Here is a 17780-nt window from a genome sequence, read left to right as displayed (position 1 = left end):
TTTCGAGTCCCGGAGTGAACATCAACTCTGAGATGCAGGTACATCCAGCTGACGAGTCCCAAGTAAGACAAAACGCGCATCCTGGATTCTACTCCTAGCTACTATCCATCTTTGCTTATAATAATCTTCAATTATTTCGATTATTTTTTTTCGTAAATCATCAACAGTTACATCAATTTAATTGTTATATATTTTCTAATAAAAATTATCTATTTATTTGTTGTTTAGTTATCCAGTTTTGAAAGCTGGTGAATTAATCGGCAATTTACTTGGTGTTGTATTGGTAGTATTCTGTGGTCTGATATTTTATTTAACTCAACATCCAAACTATCGTCGTATTGAAACAATGTCTCCAGAACATCGTGCACTACAAGAATAAATAAAAAATAATTATGTGAATTAAATTTATCAATTAATGTATTATTACCTAATATTTTAACCGAATTACGATCAGTTAACCGTTTTCACTGCTTCACTCCCAAACATTTATTTTCATTTTGTCATGAAATAATGTGTCTGAAACCATCATACCTACATTCAAACCGACTATAGTTATTTGTTACGCTTCAGTTCTATTCAACTTGTTATATGGTGATGTATTTTTGTTTGGTCACTTCGCATTATCCGTTGTTCTTTAATCCAATTTTTTTGTGACTAACTTGATCTCGTGATATATTGAAATGTCTATTATCATCAAATCAGATAATATTTCGGAAAAAAATTATTTATTCAGATTTATTTATAGGTGTTGTGGTTGTTGTCGTAAAAATGTGTACTTCTATTTTCCGGTCATTGATATTTGTACATCGTCGACTCTTTTTTGTCTATGCTTAATTTGTGAATATTTTCTTATTTTATCTGTAATTCTGCCAGTAAATATGTGATCATTATACTACTAAATTTCTTCCTTACAGATTGGTTTGTACAACATGTGATGTCTATGTCATGATGAGTTGGGAAAAATGGTTTTATTCGCGCCCACTTTTTTTTGTATTTCGCTTCATTTGTTGTTTTAATCTGTATGATTTAACAAACTAGTGATTATTGTCCTTGTTTTCCAAAAAACAAATATATTTCTATCTGTGAACATGTGACACTTATGAGTTTGTTTATTTACTTGAAAGAGAAAAAAAATAGAGAGCCGACTTAATCTTTTTATTATTATTATTATTGCTACTATTAGTTTTCTTTGCAAGTTGAATTTATTTTCTTATTTATGATAATGGTGTAATTGAACTTTATTGATCAGTCATTTGTTTGTCTGTGTGTTTGTCAGTAATAATTCAATTGATTATTGAAGATGTTTTTTCTGTTTTAATGTCAATATGTTTATTTATCTACGTTTACCTTAGCAATTCCTATCTTTAGTATGTATGCAAAGCTCCTTCTAGTATCGTTATATTCCAGTGCATGAAAAGTCATTAAAATTTGTGTTCTTGAGCGTTTATGGAATAGTAACAATTCAAGTATGAAAACACAACTTAGAATGAATCAATGAACAGTAATGAGAGTCATTCAAAGTAAAATTAATATAGTGATGTGAAATGGACTAGGCCACTTACTGTCATTTGTTATACATGTTGTCCATGTACTTAATTAGTTAAAATTTTATCTCGTTTAGTCTGGTATGTTTGAACTTTCAGTGTTAATAAAGATGAAAGTGTTAAAAATAAGATCTGAGTATATCGTAGGATCAGGTAGAAACAAATATTTTCTCAGAAGAATTTAGGATTCCTTGTCCAAATTTTTGTCTTTGTTAAAAATTCTAATAAGTTATTTATCTAAGCCAAAAACATATATATGGTCTCTACAGTAGATTTCCTGATTAAAAGATCTCTGTATATGCCGTAGTGTTCTGCACTAAGAATACAGAATAAACTGTTGACGTATTGTGTAGTTTTCTCATTGATGGGATTTATCTCTTTATATTGTCACAAGTAGTTTTCGATTATGTGAGGATGCTTCTGTTTAAAGTGTAACACATCCTTTAGACATTTTTAAGGTTTACACTGATACAGTCGAAAGACGGCTAACAATCTGAATTGTGTTAACAATTTCTCCTTTATTATTTTAGAGGAGTTGGCAAAGTTCAATCTAGCTTATGTAAGCTGTGATAAGTCCAGCAGGTTAAGACTAAAGGATGTGAATACATCACATCTAAATGATTAGTTTGATGTTGAGAAATATACTTCTGTCTACTCTACATCTTTTGTCAAGTATAACCTAGTTGTTGTAATGTATTGATTCCAATCTAATCTTCGGATATCTGTAACTGTGAATAAGTAACCATAGCCATACCCGTACTTATAACAAGAGACATTTGAATTTTGTGGAGAACTTAAGTTAGAAAACTGTTGAAAATCAGTAGTCAACAGAGAGCCGTTTCATTTTAGTATGAAACTCACCAGTAGGCATTTGTAACCTAACCAATGATCGAACTTAGTACCATTAGGCTTGACGGTGAGTGCTTAATCTTTAGGTCATTGGGTCCTCACAAAATGGTTTATATTTCCGACCTTAGTTCCTTCCTTTTTTGGTCTAACGTAAAGATTTTCTAAAAATGCGTGTTCATTGTGGTTATATCTAAAGGAACCACTCTACAAGTGTAGTATATAGAGTTTATTCACCTACTAGAGGAATTCACTACAGAAAGGAGAGGAATAAGAGTATCAGAGATTTTAAATTATGGTTTTTTTGTCAGATTTGAAAAACTGATCAAAGAGCATACTTGAAAATCTTCAACTGGTTTATATTAAAATGAATGGAGCACCTATACAACTTAGTAAGAAAATCGAAATTTAAATTATTTATTCTTCACTATTATAAGAATCAGGAGAGGTATATATATTAAACTCTTATTTCATTTTTATAGTTTCCATTACAGATTGATTTAAGCTATACAACTATAAAAAAACTAGAAAGCACTGGTTAGCTATTTAGACCAAGCATGGGTATTCTCATCAGTGTACACCCACGAAATTACCGTAGTCAATTTTTGGATGAAACGTATTAATATACTTTGTGTTAGAAACGCCCAGAGTCGATGCACCACTTATTTATAGTTTATTAGTTTTAACAGAAAGTAACCTATAATTACTATACATTTTTAAAATTCTTAATAACCCTTTTAAAGTGTATGAGATTAATCATGGTAATTAATTAACTTAGTTTGTTAATCATTTAGTTACTATTAAACGATGTAGTTATGATCTTGACCATTAAGTTCAGTTGTATTAATTTCTAATCAAACAGTGACATTTTCGGTAGTGTAACTGTATCAGAAATCTATAATTTACTGATGATACTTTCACTATATTTCTGAGCTGAATCATCATTACAAACTTCGATGTAGAAATTAGTGAATAAAGTCTCTTTAGAAGTATTTAACAATCATAATTTTTTTCAGCTCTATTCACAGACGGATTTTCAGTTTGATACTTTTAGAAAACAAATGAAATAGATTTATGTAGAATGTGTAATCAACATCTACAGTCCTAACACTATAAAGTATAGAATTGTAGTGGCTGGTCCTATGTCGAGCCCACATAGCTTAATTCTAGCTTTTGGACAAGCCAATTTATCCATTCTTCTCAAGCTATATTTTAACATTGTTAACCATTCGCTTATAAACCTTGACTGTTTTTATGTAAGCGTATGTGTGTCTTCATTTCCTATTTTATTCATCATATGTCTGTAACTTATTTTTATCTGACTATAAATATCGATCCACTCTTGATTAAACCGAGTTGGCTCACTCGCCTTCTCCACCGCACGTCACTAAGCTTCGTTCCTTCGACCGTTTATTTGAATCAACGATTGTATGAAATACATGTATTCGAAATCCATTCTCGTATTTGACTTTTTTAAATTCCGTTGTTCATCAACTCGATTTAAGTCGATGATTATATACGAGGATAGGCGATAGAATCATTCACATGATCTACCAGCATTCAAATCACGGGCCATAAAAGAATAAGTTTTTTTCAATGTGTACCACTACAACTTTGGAATATTCCAAATCTCAGGCCAATCAATATAATCAATACAAAATTTTCTAGTAAAAAAATCATATTCATTCAATAAATCAATTTATAGTGGACTTATTTTTATAGACATTTAATACCATAACATGTAATAACTCCATGTGTCCGTTATCTTTGTCCTGAATTTTTGTTTTTAAATCCATATTCTGACTACACTTCATGTATTCATTCTATTCATTTAACGTATTTTTTTTAGTTTATTGAATCTTGTAGTAGGATTTACTTGGTTAACTTGAAACTACCTTATCTGTAGTCATTTAGTAGGTAGACATTTGCTGAATTTCGTATACGGTTCTTTCTATGAACTGATATTTATTATGCAATAGAGAAACAGTTGATATTGATCCGTAATGAAAACATTCACATAAAGATTTCAAATTCCATAGAATAATTAGTACATTTCTGAGATTTAGTCATAATTTTTGATTAATATAATTGTGGTTTTGTTGTACGTAGGTTTCAATCTCATTAAGGTTATCACTTCCATCAAAATTGAAAATGCCCAATTTTTTGGCAGATAGCAACTAACATGAAACTTACTTTTGAGAGTCCCTGCTCACTATCTCTTACTACTTAAATTTGTTGGTAAAAGGCGAGTTATTAATAAACAAAAATAATATTTCTTAACTGTTGTGTGGTTTTTTTTCAAATTGTACATAGTGGTCGACAGTGGAATATAATTGGAGCATTTTGTATTGTTCAAGACTCGTCAACGGGATTTAGCTCTATGTAATTGATCAATCAGTATCTCATGTATCTTTTCAAATTATTTTCTGAAAAATAAGGATAATTAAGAAAAAAAATAATAATACTAAATCCAATTGAATAAGATGGTTATGTTATTCACAAAATATGCTAATACATTTAGAATACAGATGGGATACTATGAAATTTGACAACTCTGTCCACTAATACGTTTATATTAATGAGTAGAGATTATTACAACGAACTATAATTATTACTAATTAGTCTAGTTTCTCTTCTTATTTAAAGATATGACAATTTGTCTTATTGAGTATTCGCTTTATAGATTGACATTTGAATTACAGCTAAAAAACGTTATTGAATAAAGTAATAAGTTTTTCTAGAAATAGACTACAAAATAAATTGAAATTAATCAAAAAATTGTAATTGTCTAATTAATATATTTATTTATTGAATGAAAATTGAATTCATGTTTATTTCTAGTTTTAATATTGAAATCTTGCAAAATGTAATAACAACTCAAGAATAAATGAAACCTATGAATTATTTATCAGTCAGTTAGCTACAACATAGAACTAAACTCATATATGCATCGGTACAAGTTGTCAAACCTTATTAGCACAACAAGATCAACACAAAATTCATAGAAATAGTTACTTCAATAGTTGCAATATACAAAAGAAAGATTGTGTATAAGGATATAATACAGAAAGAGAGAGTTAGTTGTTCGAAAGAAAGGTATAAAGCATTTTTAATCTCACCGTCTAAGGGAAGACAAAGAGTGTATACACCTACACCATTGTGATCGATTCTGAGCCATGTCACTCATAGTCACCAACCATTGGTTACGATAGTTACGCGGACCCCAACCAAGTAGTCCGCATCTATCAATATGGATCCTACTAGAAGTTAATGACCTTATGAACTGACGCCACGTTTTGGTTTGGCCGCCCCTAACATTCTTCCAACTGTCTCCAAAACTAGTCAGTATTGTAAGTCGTGATAATCGGTGTTCAGGCATATGTAACTCGTGGCCCAACCAGTTTAGTCGATGTAGATTTACAACCTCATCGGATGATTTATCATCATTCCCTAATACTCTTAGTCTAACCTCACTATTACTTACTCGGTGATCCCAGAAGATTCTGGCAATATTTCTAAGACATTTTCTACCCTTGATGGCCACGCTTCGCAGCCGTAAAGTAGAACAGAGAGAACTGTCGCGCAGTATGACTCGTCATTATTTATTTATTTGAAACTTCATTATAATATATTTCTTATCTTCTTAATTCAGTATTTCAAAGAAAATAATTACCTTTAGATTAATTTGTGAATTCTTATTTGTAAATTGTAAATGTTCAAACTAGATTCAGTTTTTATAGTTTGCAACTATTTCGGTATTAAATAAATGATATTTGAATTAATATTGGATATTTGTGATTTGCCGATGAGTGAAAAAAGTTTTTAAAATTATTTTCTTGCTGACTTTTTGTTGTTCAACGTATTAATAGCTATATCAATTAAAACTTAATTCGAATTTACAAAACGTTCAGTTTATCAAAAAAAGAAACATCTATCAAAAGATCAATGAAGTTTTGAATCTAGTTGAAAATCCGTTCATGAATAAACTTGAAGAAGACATCTTTATAAATGTACTGAAAATAAAAATATCGTTGTTAATAATAACACGATGGCGTTTGAAGCGAAAGGTACTGGGTTCGAGTCCCAGAGTGAACATCAACTCTGAGATGCAGGTACATCCAGCTGACGAGTCCCAAATAGGACGAAACTTGCGTCCTGGATTCCACTGCTACCCACTATCCATCTTTGCTTTTAATAATACTATGGTTTGTGCTACTCATACTTACAGATATAAATAGTATGCAACAGGGTTTAGGAGTGGAACGCTAACCAAAAGATGATTGAAATAAAGAGAAGAGGAAAGAAAACAGATCATTCGGAATAACAACAGAATTGGATGAACGATGGAGTATGTAAAAGACGACTCAAGGAAAATATGGAAATGATATATTCAATGTATAATTTTCAGATTTTAGAAATTCACTTTATGATTTCTCGTAAACTAATAAATTATTTTACCGTACCTCAGTTTTCGTTCACTACAATACTGTCGTAGTAATGAAAAATGTTGAACACTCTAGTCAGAGTTCAATATTATCCTCTTATTGTTGTCTACATTGAGTGTGAGAATAGTGTACAAGCTTAAGTGTAATGATGATACTGAATTCTTTCTCAAATAGATTATATTTTCTAATCTTTTTCTAGATTATTTCGATTTATTTGTGGAGCTTATCAATAGTAATTAAGGCAAAGAGAATGCAGCATTCCGACTCCTGATGAAATACTGAAAGTCAAGAGAACTGTCAGTCAACATTAAAGTCAGAGTTTCCAATACAGACGTAATGACGATTCTGTTATGTGGAGCTAAAACTTGGTGAAGTACTACAACTATCATGAAAACTTTTCGGGTTTTTATAAACAGTTATCTGCACAAGATGCATCATATCCGTTGACCGGGTATCGTCATTCACTACCTGCTGTAGTAGAGAACAGACCAGCTTCGAGCTGAGGAGGCAATTAGGAAAAGATCTTAGAGGTGTGTAGAACACATTGCCGAAGTCATCAAACTGAGTGAAGAAGCAAGCTATAATATGGGATCCTGAAGGGAAAAGGGAAAGGCGCAGACCAACAACACATTGCGCCGCGAACTGGAGGCAGACAGCAAGAGAGTGGATAATGCTTTGGGACAATTAGAGAAGAGAACCTAGGACATAGTTAGTTGGTGAATAATGGTTGGTGGCTCATGCTCCATGAGCGATAACGGGTATAAGGAAGTAAATGTGATTAATAGTTTTAGTTTGGGATTCATTTGATTTTAGAATTCATAACTGATTGATGTAGAAATGAACATCGAATGCATATGTCCATACAGCAAAGCCTTTCTAACTATACTTTATGTAATGATTACTAAACAATAAAATTTGTGACGACGTTTTAGTAAATATTCAATAACCGATTTATGATGAAGATCAAATCTATAATTTCTTTAAAACTTGGTTAGTTTTTCAGGAAACATGAGACTGATGTATTTGATCAGTTGTAAATGCTTTGTATATTCATTATCATGATTCATTTTAAAAAATTTTACATTCTTATTTATTTTAAATAAATCGACTAGATTTTTGATTACTTCACTACATGATAATATGATCAATTAATCTCGATGATCCTTAGATATTCCAGGATAATTGTCTAGAATATATCAGATTTTGAAATTTTTTGATAGAATATGACAATCATTCATTAGAACTTTTTCACAGCTAACATCTAAACACGATGATTCTTAATGAACCAATTTGTAATGTATTTATTGTTTCATAAGTCTAACTCATATTAATCAGCTAAGAAGTTATAAATCTTGTTCATCTTTCTAGAGTAAAATTGACCTCGAAAAGAACTAAACTAACTGTTTTAATAAATAAACAGTTCGGAAATGAAGGCTGGTCAAATATTAGGACTAGAGTGTATTTTTTTAAATAGCCATACAGTGTGATGTAAATAATCCCAATACATCTGAAAAGGGTACTCTTGACTTTCTAAAATTATTGTTCAAATATTCAAGACTGAATAAAATAAATATCGATATCAAATCACTCTTCTTTCGTTAAACAAATTTTTCATTTTAAAGACATTTATCGTGTCGATCAGTGTAAATATGAGTTTCAAAAACTTTTAGGACTACGATGTGCTTGATATATATTTCATCATAATCAGAACTCATTGGAAGTTCAAAGCTAAGACTACATTATCTATCAAATGTAGAATCTTGAGATAATGTGGCAGGCACTTAAATTTTGGAGCATTGAGTTGCAGTTCATTGTTTTACAATCACAAATACAATCAACCCACAAAAAACAACACAAGTATCATTCTATGAATTGTTGTCTTACTTCGTATACAGTTGAATATCACTTGTTACAGAGCAGCTGTCCAGTATTTTATAATTTCTGTTTTACAAATGATATTAATCCTTAACGAAACTATCCCCTAGTTGGATATTTACTGCATAGCTTTTTCTGTAGAATTAACTTAGTATTGAAAACTGTATTCATGATATTGACAATCATTGTACAAGTTATTCCATTTCATCGGTATGACGGTAGTCCATGAAATTTCGAAGAATAATTTGACATTTACTAATGTCACATTATTTCCCAAGCTATTTAATTATTATTCCTCAGTGATATTTAAAATAGGCTAATTCAACTGTGTTTTTTCTATATATCTCTAATGTCAATATGGCAACTCTTGCTGATACCTAATATTGGTCTCACTTAAAGATAATACTGACATTATTCAGTAGCGTTTTATTATCTATAAGAAAGATAAGAAATAAAACGATTTGCGGATCATAAAAAAAAAATCAAAAATGACCACCTCTGATTTACTCATTATGACAATCACCACCGATTCTATTGTTCTTATAAACTGTCATTTATACTAATAGAGTATACTTAAATAAAGTGTTGTTTAATTGACTTGGTTTAAATGAAGTCTTTAGTAAGAATTTTTCATAAGTAATCTTTCTTTTTTACTATATAATTGATTTACTGAATTAATTTTTACAGTCTATATCCGTTATTCATTTGATTGAAAAGTAGGCAAATATCATATTACCTTGAGGATATGACCTACAGTATGTTTATTATAACAGCGACCAATCAAACACTTTAAATGGTATACAATTTATTTGATCTTATCAAAATACAAAAAAAAAAAGAGAAAAACTTGAGTAATGAGGAGACGTTATTAAGAAATTCTAAGCTTATTTCTTATTGCTCAAACTTTTCATGAAGATGGTATCTGTTTCAGTAGGTTATGTGTTGTGTATACTTGTGGAAAATTATTTCCTGATATTGATCTATTAGTTGATTGGTTGATATGGAAAAAAAGTTTTAATTTATCTATTTTTTTTTTAAAAGAGAAAATAAATAAATAAATATAATTCATTATAAAACACGAAACCATAAATAATCATTCATTAATTTTATTATATAGTTCAAAATAATTTATTCATAATTATGATTAAATAATTAGTACGTGTTTTAAATAGGAATAATATATTTGTAAAAACTCAGCGAATGAAGTTGGAGTAAATCCGACGTTTCTCCTGGCAATCTGGTCCAAGCTTTTTTCAAGAAAATTTCCCAGATTGCCAGGTGAAACGTTGGATTTACTTCAAATTCATTCGTTGAGATTTTACAAATATATTATTCCTATTTAATGTCTTATATCAACTCGGAGTCCAAATATTGTGGAACTATTCATTCTAATTTAGACGAAAGTTCTTATATATGTACGTGTTTTTTTTCTTCTTATACACTCATGATTTAAGGCATATTTTCATGAATAAATTATTATTTTTTTTAATAACCTCGACGTCATGCCCTCCAAATATAAACCATAATTATTGTGTTATTTTACAAAGGCCGAAATAAGGCATGCATTAGACAATGTTATTTGGTGAAAAAGATGAACTTTTGTATCTTTTATGATATGAATACTTCAAAATTGTGCCATTTGTAAATTAGAATGGTCAGAATGATCGTATGATATTCTTAACTGACTGAGGTTCGAAATTACTTCTTAATATCCCCATAGTATCCCAGTTTTTAATGCTTATATAACATAGGTTCTATGCAGTATTGTGTAGTGATCGCAAATTGTTAACAAGTACCTAATCGAGACGAACAATTAATCAATTGTTGTTTCTCTTTCAATGTATCAAGTGACATCGATTGGCAGTGGAAATTAGTCTCGAATCAACCTTCTGTTGAATATGTGAATATATGACACCAGTGATATTAAAGCTATTTTTATTGTGTTAAACGCCTGTTGATTGTCAGCTGTGAATACTTATTAGTATCTGTTATTTGAAAATGCAAAGCTATCTGTCCTTTGTTACTTGTTTTTAAACTATTTCATATTTTCAGGAGGTGTTTTGTGGAGATTTTAGTAAATTTCTTTTTTATAGTTGAATTCACGAGTCAATTGAAGCTAGACCACTATGGAAAACCTGGAAGCACGGGACGAATGTTCGGTCCTATTGTGGTACTCCTCAGCAGTGTGCATCCACGATCCCGCCTGGTGAGATTCGAACCCAAGATCTATCAGTCTCGCGCGCGAGCGCTTAACCTCTAGACCACTGAGCCAGTATATTTAATCATATTTGTTTATACTGAATGAGGAAAAAACCTACAGAGAGAAGTCTGGTAGCTTAATTCAATTACATATTAGCTAATCCAATTACCAAATAAGTTTATAAATATCATATGCTGACAATTATTTCCTACCAATTGTTATTTTATATTGAACATTTATTATTCAAGTACACGATTTGATTTACTTAAAAGTCATATCATTTATCTGCAAAGTAATGTTTTGATATTTTTAACAGATCATTGTAAATATGTAGAAAATAGTTCATTATTAATCAGCCATCCAACATAAATAAAAACTGTTATTATATGTAATCATTATCTGTTTATTCTGTATTTAAAGAAACAGTAATCTATCAAAAATTAAGGTCAAGTTTCAATTTAACTTTATGCTTGTAAATAAGATAATAATATTTATTGACATATGTTGAATGATAGTGACGTGTTTTGATTAAAGTCTAGCTGTTACCGTAGAACCAGTTATAGTAAGTGCACAACTAGGGAAGTCCACTATCGTATTTCAGAATATCACCATTCAAGGTTAATAAAAAGACAGAGGAGAACAATAAAAAGCGTTATACTTGCACACTTAATCAGTATGAGCTTTCAAGTATGTAGTTTTCTAATTTATGTGTAAAATTCTATCTGCTTCTTCCTATACCTCTAGATGTTGTTTCTAACACAATGGAATATCTAGACGGTTCATAAACTTAGTTATACATACCAAAATCTTTATGTTTATAGTCATTAAAAATAATTAACTGATTCTATACTTTCTTGTATACAACCAGTATTTATAATAAACCAATTTAAATTCTAAGCAAAGATGGATAGTGACTAGCAGTGGAATCCAGGAAGCAAGTTTCGTCCTATTTGGGACTAGTCAGCTAGATGTACCTGTATCTCAGAGTTGATGTCCACTCTGGGACTCAAACCCAGTACTTTTCGCTTCAAACGCCAACGAGAGATCCCCTTTGCTACTGAGTTCTGATAGCCACTTGCTTGTGCAATGGGGTGAAGTTTAAATTCGCTTAGCATTGTTAGTTCGAATCTTTCCATTGATGCTTGGGACTGCAATTGACCAGTCTCTTATTGGTATATCTGCATGCTGTGCGTTTTGCTCGATATTGCCTTAATTCATTCACACAACTCATACCAATCGTACAAAGAAGTGCTTTTTGTAAGACCATCAAATATTATTCTCTAATATTCTGTTTAGCAGGTTAAATATGATTTTGTTAATTTGTGCTTTTTATTCAGATCGCAGTTTTTATTATAATTTAGTTGTCAGTTTAGGGCTGTGGAGATTTCTGAATTCCATTGAATCCATGAACCGATCAATATTAGACCACCATTGAAAACCTCGAAACACTGAACGGACATTTCATTATATCATGGAACTCCGCAGCAGAGCATATCCAAGATCCCGCACTCGGCATCATGTGCTCACTAATGACTGGTTTAGAGAGAGGATTCTCCGACTTCTAGTGGTAAAGCCATGACCAGTGAGGTTCTATCGTGTTGAGCGTGAGGCAGTTACCAATTGAAGACAATGAAGGATGGCCGTAGGACATCGTGGATTAGTCAAGGTTTGACATTAACACCGTTGGATGCCGGTTCATAGGTCTAGTTACTCAATGTTATTTTGACTTTGACTTTTAAATATGCTTTTAGTTGCTATTATGAAAATATGATAACCGTTTATACTAATTTTAAGATTAATCAAGTTAGTTAGGCAGTCGTGTGATCAATTAAACACTTTCATCTAAATATTTAACAGAAAAACAATGCTTAAAACATTGTGAGAAGTCGCTAGTTTTTTGTTTCTAATTAAACGTAGCAGTCAGTTCACTATAAATCGAACTCAAAACTGATACTGGTAAATTTGTTTGGAAAAAACTATCTATAGTCTAGATTTTTCATTGTTTTTGATTATTCATATATTTACTGAATAAGTAAATATATGAACTATACTAACGAGGTTTTTAGTCATGAATATAATTAAACAAAAAATTGGACAAATTGTCCTGAAATGCCCATCACATCCAGTTTGTTCGAACTCGGTATCCAGTCTATTAGCTAGTGGAAATTTCAGCTTTTCAATAAGTACAATTATCGTCCTGTAGTAACTGAATTTGTTGAACATTTTATAAACTGTTCAATGCCTAAGTCTTATCTTCTATCATCGACTGACTTTATTTTTCTTACTCAGATTATTAATCGATCAAAATCGTGCAATATCGTGGATTGGTTGAAGTTAGACATTAACATGATTGGATACTGGCACACTGGTCTACAGGTTCACGTGAGTTTGCGGGCGAGACTGAAGATTCTGGATTTGAATCCCGCGTGCGGGATTACGGATGCACACTGCTAAGAAGTCCCATAGTGGGATGAGATAGCCTCCAGTGCTTATAGGTTGTCAATGGTTATCTAAAATTGATCGTTTCATAATCTCAATCAAAAATAAACAATCTCCACAATTCTATACTGATATTTATTTCCTTTACCTACCACTATACTAATTATGTCAATTTACTGTGTAACAGCACATAAGCTCTAAAAAGTCTTATGACGATAAAACGGGTAATGATTTTTGTTCTTTTAGGAGAAGGAAGTTAAATAATAAATGAAACAACGGCTCAAAAGCAAATGTTTGGTAAAAATTGAAGTCTCTCGCACAGTTTATGGTGACAATTCGTTGAGAAAATTAGCTCCTGTAGCCATTATAAGTTGATCTATGAAGACTGCAAGGATGGTGATGAAAGACCATTGACCTCCTTTGTTGGTGAAAATATCAAACAAATACGTTTTTCAATGGACAGTTTACTGTCCAAACTATAGCTGTATTTGAGTCAGTTTGTGTATATGGTTTTAGCAAGATAAATACAGCTGAAAAAATTGTGTGCATAACGCGTCTGTGTAATAGACAACAAGCCTAAGTCTACATGATTTATATGGCTATTTTAAACAAGAGAGACGTAGTTGGTTGAAAGGTATTGCTTGTTTTTATCTTGCTTTGAGGATTATAAGTTTGATCTCTCCTCTCTAAATGGAGTTTGATGATTGCTGTGATGTGTCCTGTCCACCTCCAACGTCTTTTCCTAATTTCCTCTTCAGCTGGAAGCTAGTTTGTTCTCTTCCGGAGTAGGTTGTTATCGATGGTATCCGGCCAATAGATATGGAGTATCTTAAGTAGAGCTTAGTTTCAAAAGGGTAACGTTATTCATTAAAGACGTTAGGCGTATATATAAAGCGATAAAATTAAGTCACAGTAATTCCCGCTTGCCATCTGGTTATTGTACTTAAAAGAGATTTGGTACATTTATTACTGTTCACCAGTTTTAGAAAAATTTATCAAGTAAAAGTTTCTATTAATAAATTTTAAAACCACTTTCGTTTCTCCATCTTTTTATTTCCATTAAGATCAAAACTTTCTTTTCCTAGCAATTTAATTTATTCCTGAGTTTAAGTAACAACTAATTTGGTGTGGCTGATGTTAGGAGACTAGAAACTATCAGTAGAAAGCCCCAAACTCAGACTTCAAAACATTTCCCACTAAACCGGGAATTTTATCTGCAGCCTTGAGGAAGCTTATACTTTCCATGAGATTCGAATCTCCTGTTACTCAGTATCATAACCGAAGACTTTGCAATTGAACTATTGCACAGTAGGCGTTGACTGACATACTAAATAACTGACTTACATTTCTTCGGCAATCCTTTAATAATCCATATTTAGGAAAACTAACAAATTTTAAAGATTGAAATACAAGAAAGATTATGCATGCGTTCTTGTATGCATACATATATCTCCATAAAAAAACAATATGGCAATGTTTATCTGATTAGTCCTTATAGTATCTTTGAAAGATTGACTCTGTTCACTTCATCCGTTAGTCTTATAAATTCCTTTTGTATAAGTCAAAACTTTCTTTTTACATTGAATAGTTCTTCAATATCCTGTTTTGTCTTGTTATTTTGTGATGTTTATGCTATTGAAGATTTTTTCAAGCTTAATCAATATTGTTTTCTTGGAGTTCTACGACCATATTTATTTATTATATTCTATATCAGGACCTTTGTCTGATTATATCACGATATTATTTTTATCATTTTTTATAACTACATGTTTCTGTCGTTCCTATTTACATCAAATATTATATGTATTATTCCAGAGAATTCTAGACATATCTTTTAAAGATGACTGTATGAAATGTGAAAAATTGGTAAGGGGATTACTCATAATATACTACTTAGTATATTCAACTATTATTGTATAATGCTCTGTGGTAAATTTTTTTATGAAAACAATTTTGGCAATAGATTAAGCAATTATTATGAATATAGTTAGACCTTTGAAAATTCAAACACCTAAATAAAATAACCTCAGGCGAACTAAATGTGGTTATTATAATTGAATAACATGAAATAGAAGACACCAAAATGTTCAAATGCACACTGGGAATGTGAGAATAAAGAATGATTGTGTGAAACTGATCGGGTGCCTAAACCGCAATGAATGGTTTTCTCAGGGAGTCACACCCCGAGACTTTGACCTAAAGGTCTGATCCACAAGGCAATAGAGCATCGTGAGGAGATGCAGTCCCATGGTACTCGGTGACCAACGAATGATTCATACTCCATTTGTTCCCTCAGGATAGTGGAGCCCATGTGCACCATTGGTTTGGAATCAGGGTTTTCCAACTCCCCTAGGTGAACTTTCCGTGTCCACCGACCCGGTTAAAGCGCCGGACATTCGCTTTTCGTCCTCTCAATTTCGTAAACAACAGTAATGCCACGAGAAGGCAGTGAGTAGGACTTCCCTGACAGAGGCTATATACGCGTGGCCATGTGAGAGTATTTCGAGAGGGAGAGCGGACCCTTCCCACTCTCGGCCGTACTAGGACATTTGGGGGCTCTCAGGCCAATACAAATATTAATTGATGATGTTATGTGAAAAACGAGTACTTCCTCAAACGAGTGAAAATAAACCTCTGAAATCCCAAAACAAATTGGATTGGGCCAAAGTCATGAAGATAAACAGGATTAAAACTCTTTCAACAAATCACGCTGTAACTTGATATTTTTGGGAAGTTATTGTAACAATAAATTCCAAAAGCATAGTTATATAACTTTTATTCATCGGCACAACTCTAAACATTCACCACACTAATGTTCTCTCATGTGCTTCTGTACAACTATTTATTATGATATATATAAGTTAATCAAATTTTATCCAAATTTTATAAGAAGTTGTATTCATCTTATCTTCGGTTAATTGATGAATAAGTTCAGTCGTATATTTTCCCCTCCTTAGACAGTTTTACAATAAACATTTTTTGTCATTTCAAACCATGTGATTAAACAAAATTCATAGAAAGTTGATTGAACTACCTTTTCATTTTCAATATGTTGAAACAATGATTATGGTATCACATCTGACCATTTTAATGTTCATTTATTAATTTATCTTCACCAGTAGAGCTATATGTATCGGTCGTTCAATACACTTTCTATTTAAGACTGTTAAGAAAGAAAATTATCCACTTAGCTACTGAGTTCTGATAACCACTTGCTTGTGCAATGGGGTGAAGTTACTTACTTTGTATACAAGAACATTTATCCCACCTTTGCTTTTCTAATGATCTCAAGCTTTCGTTTTTTTTTGAAAACACAAACTTCCCACTCTCTTATGCCATAAATATCTCAATACAAACTGACTTGTTTTCGTCCCCGTTTTTAAAATTAATACCCCTTTGAATATTCTTAATAACCATTTAAGATCATATCAAATACATTTTTAGTTTTTTATTTTGATTTTTTTCTCTCTATTTTGTAACCTTGTTATTAAGTTTATAGATAACGAACATTATCAATACACTTAGTATTGTTTGTTTGAATCTTCCCATTGGTGTTTAGGACTGCAACTGGTCAGTCCCTTATTCGCCATATGTGAATACTATGCGTATTGCTTCGATATTATCTTAATTCACAAGCATTATAAGCAAAGATGAATAGTGGCTAGCAGTGCAATCCAGGATGCGCGTTTCATCCTATTTGGGACTCGAACCCAGTACCTTTCACTTCAAACGCCATCGCGTTATCCATTCAGCTACTGAGTCTTGATAGCCAACATTATCAATAATTCAAAAAAACATTTACTTATTTATTATTATACAACTTTAAAAATGAAAAACAATCAATTGATTGAACCATATTATGTTTTGCTAATTGTTTTTCAGCGAATAAAATTTATAAATCGTCAAAAATTACTACTTAAATTAAATATTAAAAAAAATAAGTAAACAATACAATTAGACTAAATAGTTGTTAACTTAATGATACGTCTAAATTTGTCTCTATATAATCTGTACATTTGTAATAAAAAAAAAAAAATTTTGGCTGATATGAAAAAATAATAATAAGTAGTGTACAATAAATAACGATAATTATTATACCAAAATCAATTATTTAAGTTTGTTTTTGTTTTAATGTTAAACATCAACATAAATACATTCATACTAAATATGAAATTATTCACAAAGTTGATATTATATCAAAAATGGATAAAAAAAGAAATGACAGTTAAACAGTTTGATATTTGATAGGAACCATATAAGTTTTCTTATTTACTTACTTACTTACTTACGTCCGTTACTCCCAATGGAGCATAGACCGCCGGCAAGCATTCTCCAAGCCACTCTGTCCTGAGCCTTCCTTCCTAGTTCTATCCAATTTTTGTTCATTCTTCTCATATCTGTCTCCATTTTTCAGCTTAATGTGTTCTTTGA

At 31.3% G+C, this 17780-nt stretch overlaps 1 protein-coding gene and 1 non-coding gene across 2 annotated transcripts in view; one reads left to right on the top strand and one right to left on the bottom strand.

Annotated features, from left to right (window-relative positions):
* Positions 1-1297, top strand: part of Smp_136400 (putative cytochrome B561) — an 11843-nt gene extending 10546 nt beyond the window's left edge. Inside the window, exon 6 of the mRNA XM_018799293.1 lies at positions 229-1297. Within this exon, the coding sequence (XP_018651096.1) occupies positions 229-379 (151 nt within the window). The 3' untranslated portion in view covers positions 380-1297. The remainder of the gene's footprint in view (positions 1-228) is intronic.
* A 15741-nt stretch (positions 1298-17038) lies between these two features.
* Smp_tRNA_00802_Pseudo_TTG.1.1 lies at positions 17039-17110 on the bottom strand. The gene has a single exon. It is a non-coding gene (tRNA).
* Between the last annotated feature and the right edge of the window lie 670 nt (positions 17111-17780).

This window comes from Schistosoma mansoni, chromosome 3 (assembly GCF_000237925.1).
Source record: "Schistosoma mansoni strain Puerto Rico chromosome 3, complete genome".
NCBI classification, from domain to species: Eukaryota; Metazoa; Platyhelminthes; class Trematoda; order Strigeidida; family Schistosomatidae; genus Schistosoma; species Schistosoma mansoni.
The sequence above is the reverse complement of the archived record's forward strand: the minus strand, read 5'-3'. Positions and strand labels throughout refer to the sequence as shown.